Below are 12,114 nucleotides of genomic sequence, written 5' to 3'. Positions count from 1 at the left end.
CAAGGTAAGGGTTCTCTGTAATAGAGTGGCTGGGGCTGTGTGTTTATACCAAGGTTTGTGAACCCAAACTGGTACATGGGCCAGCATAAAAATGCAAAGAAATGAAATAGACTGAATGTATGAAGCAGTAAAGATTGGTGGGGACCAGGGATGAGCCAGAAAGTAGATGGCCCCTTTGAGAACAGTCACTAACAAGCCCCAAACAATTGTCTCTACCTAAGCCTGCAGATCCAATGTTTCCAGAACTTCCTATTATCTAAGAGATAGCAGGAATATTTATATTTATTGGAGAACTCTCCCATTTTTAAATGCTGGCACTGAAATTAAAAATTTTAAGAAGTACCAGTGTGCCAATATTAGGTAGAGCAAATAAACCTATCTGGTGGTTCTGATCTGGACTTTGAGCTCACAACTTGGACCTTTGACTTGGACTCCATTTTCCAGGAAACAACTTGAGCTATCTTAATCCATCGGGAAGTTGTAACAACTTTATATTTATGAAAGAAATGAAGAAATATTAAGTAATATGCTTCCATGACACCTAAGTGTTGAAAAGTAACATACATGGTAGTAGTTTTCCCAGCGCCATTGGGCCCCAGCAATGAAGTAATATGTCCTTCATAAAAGTTCAGACTGAGGTTAGCAACAGCAATTTTTGAGCCATAGTTCTTTGTGACCCCATGCAGGGCAACCCCAACTGTGAGATCTTTAGGTTCAGACTCAGTGTTGGAGGGAAACATGTATTCAGGACCTGGAAAGAAATTAAGAAAAGAGTTGTAAGCTCACAAGGAAGATAAATGAAACTAGAGTTAGACTTTTCATTAATTAAAAATTGAAGACTATAAAAGCACAAGCCTCAAAGTAAAAAATAATTCCAGGAATAAATGATCTACTATAGTCTTCAGCCTTCTCACTTGTTTCAAAAATGAATGAGAGTGTGGAACCACACTCTAAGGTTTATATTGCCCTCCTCTGTCAGAAAAAGTAGTCTCAGAATATAGTATCATAATAATGAATTCTCCTTTATTCCACAGATCTCAAATACTCAAAACACAATTTTAAGGCTTGGTCCTCCAATTGGACAGGATGATATCTACTTACAGAATAAATGTCTACAGTGACAAGGCTCGCTCAGATCTGTGGTTTATAGAATCGGTTCATTAATTACTCGCCACATTTCCTTCAGGCATCACAGAAGGACCACTTATATGGGTCATCCTTACTTTATGAAGCTGACACTGCTCACCCAATGTCAGTAAAACATGAGCCTTAAACTGTCTGTTCAGTGTTGCTGACGGGTTAGGCTAAATTATCCATTACTTGGTTACTCCTTATGACTAGTGACAGACGGCTGAGGTGAGGGGTGCAGACTGGCTCCAAGGAACAAAGTTTTTCTCTGTGTGAATCTAACTGGAACACAAAGGGATCTGCAATCTTGGCCTAATTAGCAGCATATGCTAACCAACTGGGCTAATGAGCTCAGAAAAAGCCACAATTCAATCTCTCTAAGAGTCCCAACACATATGTGTAGACATATTCACCCATGACTAAAAGGATAATTTTGCCATTTAGAAAAAGATAATTAAATCACTAGTCATGTAAATTTTACATCACTTCTCTCATAATAATGCATGTTGTTGACCTACTTGTCTTACTGGCAGATGGGATGGTGTCTTGCATCATGATATTAGTAAAGATAAGGCCATTGCTTTTCTCATGCTTCACTTCTGCGCATCCCAACCGCTCCTTCCAATAGGAAGGAAGGAATGGAAAATACCATGGAGCTGCCATACCATATGTACCTGTAACAAAAATGTATTAGGAAAAGTAATTATTAATTGATTGCTAACATTAAGCATCGGAAGCTAAATAACAGAGTACTTACTATACAGCGTTCAGGAAGTATTTTTATTTTTTTGTGGTCTCAGTTTCCAAAGTAAAGTAAAAAAGGTAGCCTTTTAAAAAATTCTTTCTTTTTTAAACAGCTTCATTGGGTATAGTTACATACCATAAAATTTAATCATTGTAAGTGTAGAGTGAGACGATTTTTAGTAAATAAAGTTGTGCAACCATAACCACAATCCAAAAATTCCAATAGCTCCAAAACTTTCTCCCATGCCCTTTGCAGATAATCCCTACTTTCAATCCAAGTTACAGGCAATCACTGATCTGCTTTGTCTCTATATACCTCTCTTTTACAGAAATTTTATATAACTGGAATAGAATAATAGTCTTTTATTCATTTATAGCATCAAAAACGTACAAATATAAATAAGACTTAGTGGAAAAACTCCTGATCATGTTGAAGTTTTAACCACTTGAGACCTAGGAGGGGAATCCCACCAGTCTTGTTCCATTAGAACTGGATAAATTCTCCTTAGAATTAGGAGACTTGATTTTTGCCTTATGACATCTTGTTCTCCCATTTGGAAAGACTGGATTCCATGCTCCTTAATTCACTCTATCCTTTAAAGGAACATCAGAGAAAAAAACTCAACAGTGCATTATCTCCTCCTGGAAAAGTTTGTTTTGTTTTGGGATTGCAGTGTTTCTTTTTGGAGATGATATGTGGCAAAGAAAAATATTAGAAAATATATATTAGCAGATTTATAATAAATATAATTTATTACCATAAAAAAGCATGTATCTATAGGAAGCATGTTCGTACCTGGGAAAACGTTCCTGACATACCAAGCAATAAGGAAATAAATGAAAGAGTCGGCTAGGATTAGACAGCATAGCCAGCCAAACGACGTGGTGTCATCCTGAACTGGGGAACTGTACATATTTTCCCACTGAAGGCCTAAGAAGTGAACACATAGATTTATTCTTCTGTGAGACATACTGCAGGTGGGAAAGATAAAATCCAGTTGTAAAGGAAGTGAACCTACCAATGCCCTGCTCCTCATATCGTGCAATGTACTGACTTGCATAGCTGAAAGCTGTTGGGGACAGCAGGCTCTGTGAAGAAAATCAATGGCAATGATAGTTCTTGTAGATTTCACACATTTCGCCCAGAGGGATCTTAACGTACTTAAAACTTTGGGCACTTATACAGATAAAATTGACGTTAACTCTCTAAGCATACTTAAAAACACAGAGGTCCCTTACCAAGCATGCTACAACTCTGGAAGAATAGGAGAGGAAATAGCAGAAAACAAAAGCAGTAAAATTATAATTTGAAAAATATTTATCAAAAATCCAAAAAATATATATCTAAACTTAGTAAATGTTGCTTAGCAATTTATAAAACCAGTAATAATAGGGTAATGCAATGTTAAGGCTAATATCAAATGAAATGTTAGGGGCCAGAAGATGTTTTTACTTCAGAGACTGACTTCAAGTGATCGAAGTTTTATGCACGAAAATATACTAAAATGTCAATTGACTACTAATAATGCAACAAATTAAAAATTTAGATGTTGTTTAAACTCAAGGTGGTCAATGTCAAATGAAAGTTATTTATCACTTTCTATTTCCATAAACAGCAAAGCTTTAATATGGCTCGCAGTCAATGATGAGCTTTAATCCTGCTTTCCAAATTTCAAAGTCAGTAAACTTAATGCTTTCGTTAAAATTCTTAAATTAATTTAGTACTTTAATTGAAAAAGCAGAAAAGAATTCAAAATTGATTATATGCTCTCAGCGTATCTGTCTTTATGCCTGTATGTTATATTATATGTCATAAAAACCATGAGAATTATTCATTTATGAGGATAATGCCAGCTATAGAGGCTCTAAGATATTTAAGGAATTGGGGCAAGGAGAAGTCAGAATTCTTGATGATCTTCAAAACTTGAGGTACTACATTTTAACTGTTCTTTCTTCAGGTACTATCTTATAGTAGCATCCCATATTATAGTTTTAGAAACCGTGGAGAAAAAGTTTTCTTTTCATAGTCTCACACTTGTATGGTAGACAATAATGTAACTGACTCTCATTAGGACAGTTACTTATATTTTGCAAACACTGAACTTTTACATTTAGATAAGTGTATTCTCAGTTGGAGAGCCAAAACCACCAAAAAAGGTCCACTCCTTTCACACCCTGTCCATTCAGTTGTGACAGTTGACTCACCATGAATACTTTTATTATACAGCTCAACTCATTCTCAATTGTAACCAGAACAATAAATGGAAAAAAGGCAATGATGTAGATGAGGCTTCCAATCAGAGCTGCAATGTTGGTGTTGTTGAAGAAGACACTGATAAGGTAGCTCATGGCAAGAACTGAGAAGCTATAGTCCGAAAAATACAGGAACAAAATGAACCCGTTTGTTTTCGGAAGAATATTGCCAAACTTGAGTATAATGATGAGGATGATGATGGTAACCAGTAAAAATCCCACACTCTCTATAATCCAGGCAAAAAAGTGGCTGCAGGAGTTTACACCCATCATCTTCATGTACTGTAAAAAGGAAAAAGTGTTAGCTCCTTCTTAAGCCAATATACACTTAAATAACAATTATTCCTGTATCATTCCAAACTGTCCATGAGACTCTTCATACACATGGAACCAGGCATTTTAATGATTTATCTAAGTCTAGTATTTGTCCATGCTTGCTATGTGAAATTAATAGGACCATTTATTCCAGCCTATCTTAGATTGTATACTCCCAGAGTGCCCCAATATAATGAATGCTTTGGATGGTGAGGTTTGTTTTGTTTATTGACAACTTCATTTTATAATTGGTATCTAAGTGATGTCTCCAGATTAAACTAGTTTAGAATAGATCATCAAAATTTACGGTATCCCCTGCAGAATTTTACAACATGAATTTGACATTTGTGCAGGCATGAATATTTCAAGCTGGTGAAAACCCATGGTTTACTTCAAATTCAATGTAGGGACTGAGGTAATAAAACTCCATAATATTTTTACTAAACATGAATGAACAACACAATCAGTATTCATATTCCCGAGATAAATAGAATAGACCTGGTTCCTAAGAATTTAAAACAAGCAAACTTTGAAGGGGGACTTTCTGCCTTTTGACATATCATTCCCCTCCTTAAAATCCCCGACAGTCTAGGTCAGGTTTGTCATCTTTGTTTTCCAAAAAGATGCCCATGAACCCAAAATGAACTCATGTATCTCAGGTAATCTATACCTCTCTCGCTCTCAGTTGATACTCTTTAGTAACCCAGTGATATCCCTAGAGACCAAGGCATTCCACCAAGGTAGAAAAACAGACCAGCATGTTTGTGCATTAACTCAAAAGGATTCTGAAAGATCTGAAGTCCCTAGGACCTTGGGTGTCTTGAATTTGGTGACTTGAATTTGTACCTGGTTTCTAGTTTTAACAACTCTTAATGTTAAGCTTATGAATGTAAATTCCATTTAAAAAAAGAACAAAAGAAATGTTCCACTAACAGCTTTATAATCCAGTACTTTTTTTGTAAAATCAAGGATTTTCAATGCCCCCCACTTTAAACCTAACTTGTTCAGGAAAAAAAAAAAACGGAACGTGCCAAATCTTTTGCTCTACAAGAAAAATTGTGAATTTTACTTTTTGCCTTTGCAACTCATTACATTTTGATAACTCTGCTGCTCCAGTTGTTACCATGGAAACAGCTACCTGACTGGCAAGAGTCTAAGCTGTGGGTCTTAAGCTAATCACCACTGTGGAAATCCTGTGACTTTTCCTCTTAACTTTGCCCTTTTCCTCACCCTCTTCTCTCCTACTACTTCTCTCCTCCCAGACCCTGCCACCCTTTGCAGTAAAGACTCAGTCTATGTTTCCATAGGAATAAATGTGTGGGTCAAAGTAAAAAAAATCAGCATGGAGTGAAGATTCACTAGGGAAAGTTTTCTCCAATTGCTATGTATCTATCATTGAAAAGAAAACTACATTTTGGTGTGAAAAAGACCTCACAGATCTTATTTTATCAATTCTTTCCCTGCACCCCACCCCATCTGAGAAATTACTGTGTCATGTTTGATGACTTCATTTCAGAGATATTCACCAGTTTCTTGGTGACTTTCTGGTTATTTGTATTTTGACGTTTTTACTGAGTGTAATGCCTATTTGAATATAATTAAATGGGGAGTTAACAGAACCCATAGAACTACCCCAAAGCTGATATTCACCACCTAATTTCATGTGACCTACACAAAAAATATTGCCCCCCACCACAGCAATGTATGTCAGTAGGAGGCAAGTCTATATTTTACAAGGTGGATATACAATATCAAGGACTCTATCAAGGACATGAAATACAGCTGACTTAATGTATAAATATGTTTTCCTTCCCTGACAGTGGATAGCTTCGGTATAAAACATTTATATATCTAGAAAATTCTACATTCATAGCCTTGTTAAAAAATAATTTAGCAAACCCAAAGACCAGGACTGAAGGTGTTGATCACCGTAATTTTGAAATTTTCAAGGCTCAAGATCAGATTTCTATTCCCAAGAGTTGGTAAAAGTTGGAGACTGATCATTGCTGTTTTTTTTTTTTTTGCGGTACGCGGGCCTCTCACCATTGTGGCCTCTTCCCTTGCGGAGCACAGGCTCCGGACGCGCAGGCCATGGCTCACGGGCCCAGCCGCTCCGCGGCATGTGGGATCTTCCCGGACTGGGGCACAAACCCACATCCCCTGCATCGGCAGGCGGACTCTCAACCACTGCGCCACCAGGGAAGCCCCTGATCATTGTTTTTTATCAAAAAAGATCAGGTTCGGTGCTCCCCAAAGTGTTTACTACTTAACATTCTAGATCAAACTTCAGTGTTAAACTTCAGGATTTTATGCCATGAGAACAGCTGTTATTCATAAAGAGAAAAGGCAATGAGACTATGTAAGTCATCCATATATTATTCAGATTCACTGCCAACTTCGAGATAATCAACAAGACCAAACTTGCTAATGGAAGGTCACCCACAGAGAACGGCTGGCATTAGTGTCTCCTCAGGGTGACAGATTCAGGTGTTGGCTTTGTAATCAGAGTCACTTTTCTCAAGCCCCCCAAACCTGCTGAAGCAATTCATCAATATCTGATAACGTGTTACTCAGGAAAACCCCTCTGCACAGGGGTCAAAGTCTGTTCCAGTTCTCGGCAGAAAATAATGACAAGAAAGAGATTCTGTAAGATTGTGGATAAATGTGTCACATTCAAGAGAAGCTTATGCACAGGGATTGACATTAATGCTGTCAGGAAAAGAAATCATAAATATACATATATTTACTTGACAGCAATGCCTTCATTCAATTCAACAAGAATGTCGAGCACTGGTTACTAAGAAATAATAACATTTTCTACCTCAAATTTTATATCCTATTATAGATATTTATGGTATTGTTTTTAGTTAGGATATAAAGGATATTGTGATCATTACTTGGAATATTCCAAATTCTCACTAGTAGGATGGATAGTGTGTACTGAGAAGATATAAAAAAGAATAAACTAGGCAGAAGGGGAGAGGCAGCATGACCAAAGGAGGGCCTCTGGGGTGTGGAGTTCTGGAGTTTGGAGGAAAACATGTCCCCTTTCTCACAGAGCTGAGGTTGAGGAACAGTTGCCTGGCTGCGCACAGTGAAAAAGAGAACCTGGGTGGGAAGGTCTCCATGCCACTTACTGTGAAAAAGGTAGAGGCATAAAGAGGCTAAATAAATAGTCAAAAATGAAACACCAGGAGACGTGCACGATGGCAGAAGAGTAAGACGTGGAGATCACCTTCCTCCCCACAGATACACCAGAAATACATCTACAGGTGGAACAGCTCCTACAGAACACCTACTGAACACTGGCAGAAGACCTCAGACCTCCCAAAAGGCAAGAAACTCCCCACATACCTGGGTAGGGCAGAAGAAAAAAGAAAAAACAGAGACAAAAGAATAGGGATGGGACCTGCATCTCTGGGAGTGAGCTGTGAAGGAGGAAAAGTTTCCACACACTAGGAAGCCCCTTCACTGGCAGAAACAAAGGTGGCGGGGGGGGGGGACGCTGCAGAGCCATGGAGGACCGCACAGCAACAGGGGTGCGGAGGGCAAAGTGGAGAGATTCCCACACAGAGGATTGGTGCCGACCAGCACTCACCAGCCCGAGAGGCCTGTCTGCTCACCCGCCAAGGCAAACGGGGGCTGGGAGCTGAGGCTCGGGCTTCAGAGGTCAGATCCCAGGGAGAGGACTGGGGTTGGCTGCCTGAACACAGCCTGAAGGGGGCTACTGCGCCACAGCTAGCCGGGAGGGGGTCCGGGAAAAAGTCTGGAACTGCCTAAGAGGCAAGAGACCATTGTTTCAGGGTGCACAAGGAGAGGGGATTCAGAGCACCGCCTAAATGAGCTCCAGAGACGGGCATGAGCCGCGGCTATCAGCGCAGACCCCAGAGACGGGCATGAGACACTAAGGCTGCTGTTGCAGCCACCAAGAAGCCTGTGTACAAGCACAGGTCACTATCCACACCTCCCCTCCCGGGAGCCTGTGCAACCCGCCACTGCCACAGTCTCGTGATCCAGGGACAGCTTCCCCAGGAGAACACACGGTGCGCCTCAGGCTGTCGCAACGTTACACCGGCCTCGGCCACTGCAGGCTCACCCCGCACTCCGTGCCCCTCCCTCCCCCCAGCCTGAGTGAGCCAGAGCCCCCGAATCAGCTGCTCCTTTAACCCTGTCCTGTCTGGGTGGAAACAGACGCCCTCAGGCGACCTACATGCACAGACGGGGCCAAATCCAAAGCTGAACCCAAGGAGCTGTGCGAACAAAGAAGAGAAAGGGAAGTCTCTCCCAGCAGCCTCAGGAGCAGCGGATTAAATCTCCACAATCAACTTGACGTACCCTGCATCTATGGAATACCTGAATAGAAAACGAATCAGCCCAAAACTGAGGTGGTGGACTTTGGGAGCAACGATATATATATTTATTTCCTTTTTCTCTTTTTGTGAGTGTGTATGTGTATGCTTCTATGTGTGATGTTGTCTGCATAGCTTTCTTTTACCATTTGTCATAGGGTTCCGTTTGTCCATTGTTTTTTTTTTGTTTGCTTTTGTTTTTGTTTTTAGTATAGTTTTTAGCACTTGTTATCATTGGTGGAATTGTTTTTTTGGTTTGGGTGCTTTCTTCTTTCTTTTTTTAAAATTACTTTTTAATTTCTTTTATTTTTAATAATTATTTTATTTTACTTCCTTTCTTTCTTTCTTTTTTCCTCCTTTTTCTTCTGAGCCATGTGGCTGACAGGGTCTCGGTGCTCCAGCTGAGTGTCAGGCCTGAACCTCTGAGGTGGGAGAGCCGAGTTCAGGACATTTGTCCACCAGAGACCTCCCAGCTCCACGTAATATCAAATGGTGAAAGCTCTCCCAGAGATCTCCATCTCAACGCTAAGATCCAGTTCCACTCAACGACCAGCAAACTACAGTGCTGGACACCCTATGACAAACAATTACCAAGACAGGAACACAGCCCCACCCATTAGCAGGGAGGCTGCCTAAAATTATAATAAGGTCACAGACACCCCAAAACACACTAACGGACGCAGACCTGCTCACCAGAAAGACAAGATCTAGCCTTATCCACCAGAACACAGAGTCCCCTCTACCAGGAAGCCTACACAACCCACTGAACCAACCTTAACCACTGGGGGCAGACACCAAAAACAATGGGAACTACGAACCTGCAGCCTGTGAAAAGGAGACCCCAAACACAGTAAGTTAAGTAAAATGAGAAGACAGAGAAACACACAGCAGATGAAGGAGCAAGGTAAAAACCCACCACACTAAACAAATGAAGAGGAAATAGGCAGTCTACCTGAAAAAGAATTCAGAATAATGAGAGTAAAGATGATCCAAAATCTTGGAAATAGAATGGAGAAAATACAAGAAACATTTAACAAGGACTTAGAAGAACTAAAGAGCAAACAAACAATGATGAACAACACAATAAATGAAATTAAAAATTCTCTAGAAGGAATCAATGCAGATAACTGAGGCAGAAGAAAAGATAAGTGACCTGGAAGATAAAATAGCAGAAATAACTAGTGCAGAGCAGAATAAAGAAAAAGGAATGAAAAGAATTGAGGACAGTCTCAGAGACCTCTGGGACAACATTAAATGCACCAACATTCGAATTATAGGGGTCCCAGAAGAAGAAGAGAAAAAGAAAGGGACTGATAAAATACTTGAAGAGATTATAGCTGAAAACTTCCCTAATATGGGAAAGGAAAAAGTCAATCAAGTCCAGGAAGTGCAGAGAGTCCCACACAGTGTAAATCCAAGGAGAAACACGCCAAGACACATATTAATCAAACTATCAAAAGTTAAATACAGTGCTTCCCTGGTGGCACAGTGGTTGAGAGTCCGCCTGCCGATGCAGGGGACACGGGTTCGTGCCCCGGTCCAGGAGGATCCCACATGCCGCAGAGTGGCTGGGCCTGTGAGCCATGGCTGCTGAGCCTGCACGTCTGGAGCCTGTGCTCCACAACGGGAGAGGCCACAACAGTGAGAGGCCCGTGTACCACACACACACAAAAAAAGTTAAATACAAAGAAAAAATAATAAAAGCAGCAAGGGAAAAGTGACAAATAACATACAAGGGAATCCCCATAAAGTTAACAGCTGATCTTTCAGCAGAAGCTCTGCAAGCCAGGAGGGAGTGGCAGGACATATTGAAAGTGATGAAAGGGAAAAACCTACCACCAAGATTACTGTGCCCAGCAGGGATATCATTCAGATTCAACGGAGAAACTAAAACCTTTACAGACAAGCAAAAGCTAAGAGAATTCAGCACCGCCAAACCATCTTTATAACTAATGCTAAAGGAACTTCTCTAGGCAGGATACACAAGAGAAGAAAAGGACCTACAACAACAAACCGAAAACAATTAAGAAAATAGTAATAGGAACATACATATTGATAATTACCTTAAATGTAAATGGATTAAATGCTCCAACCAAAAGACATAGACTGGATGAATGGATACAAAAACAAGACCCGTATATATGCTGTCTACAAGAGACTCACTTCAGACCTAGGGACTCATACAGACTGAAAGTGAGGGGATGGAAAAAGGTATTCCATGAAAATGGAAATCAAAAGAAAGATGGAGTAGCAATTCTCATATCAGACAAAATAGACTTTAAAACAAAGAGTATTACAAGAGACAAAGAAGGACACTACATAATGATGAAGGGATCAATCCAAGAAGAAGATATAACAGTTGTAAATATTTATGCATCCAACATAGGAGCACCTCAATACATAAGGCAAATGCTAACAGCCATAAGAGGGGAAATCGGCAGTAACACAATAATAGTAGGGCACTTTAACACCCCACTTTCACCAATGGTCAGATCATCCAAAATGAAAATAAATAACGAAACACAAGCTTTAAATGATACATTAAAAAAGATGGAATTAATTGATATTTATAGGACATTCCAGCCAAAAACAACAGAATACACTTTCTTTTCAAGTGCTCATGGAACATTCTCCAGGATAGATCATATCTTGGGTCACAAATTAAGCCTTGGTAAACTGAAGAAAACTGAAATCATATCAAGTATCTTTTCCGACCACAACGTTATGAGACTAGACATCAGTTACAAGAAATACTCTGTAAAAAGTACAAACACATGGAGGCGAAACAATACACTACTTAATAACGAAAAGATGACTGAAGAAATCAAAGTGGAAATCAAAAAATTCATAGAAACAAATGACAATGAACACACGATGACCCAAAACCTGTGGGATGCAGCAAAAGCAGTTCTAAGAGGGAAATATATAGCAGTACAATCCTACATCAGGAAACAAGAAACATCTCCAAGAAACAACCTAACCTTACACTTAAAGCAATTAGAGAAAGAAAAACAAAAAACCCCCAAAGTTAGCAGAAGGAAAGAAATCATAAAGATCAGATCAGAAATAAATGAAAAAGAAATGAAGGGAACAATAGCAAAGATCAATAAAACTAAAAGCTGGTTCTTTGAGAAGATAAACAAAATTGATAAACCTTTAGCCAGACTCATCAAGAAGGGAGAACACTCAAATCAACAGAATTAGTATTGAAAAAGGAGATGTAACAACTGGCACTGCAGAAATACAAAGGATCATGAGGGATTACTACAAGCAACTCTATGCCAATAAAATGGACAACCTGGAAGAAATGGACAAGTTCTTAGAA

At 39.6% G+C, this 12,114-nt stretch overlaps 1 protein-coding gene across 1 annotated transcript in view; it reads right to left on the bottom strand.

Annotated features, from left to right (window-relative positions):
• ABCA12 (ATP binding cassette subfamily A member 12) overlaps positions 1-12,114 on the bottom strand; it is a 178,547-nt gene that overhangs the window by 44,433 nt on the left and 122,000 nt on the right. Inside the window, exons 25-29 of the mRNA XM_029225551.1 lie at positions 4,078-4,407; positions 2,892-2,961; positions 2,669-2,803; positions 1,656-1,802; positions 565-751 (exon numbers count right to left, since the gene is read on the bottom strand). Of these exons, the coding sequence (XP_029081384.1) occupies positions 565-751; positions 1,656-1,802; positions 2,669-2,803; positions 2,892-2,961; positions 4,078-4,407 (869 nt within the window). The remainder of the gene's footprint in view (positions 1-564; positions 752-1,655; positions 1,803-2,668; positions 2,804-2,891; positions 2,962-4,077; positions 4,408-12,114) is intronic.

This window comes from Monodon monoceros, unplaced genomic scaffold (genome assembly GCF_005190385.1).
Source record: "Monodon monoceros isolate NGI ecotype Baffin Bay Population unplaced genomic scaffold, NGI_Narwhal_1 Super_Scaffold_16, whole genome shotgun sequence".
Classification (NCBI taxonomy): Eukaryota; Metazoa; Chordata; class Mammalia; order Artiodactyla; family Monodontidae; genus Monodon; species Monodon monoceros.
The sequence above is the reverse complement of the archived record's forward strand: the minus strand, read 5'-3'. Positions and strand labels throughout refer to the sequence as shown.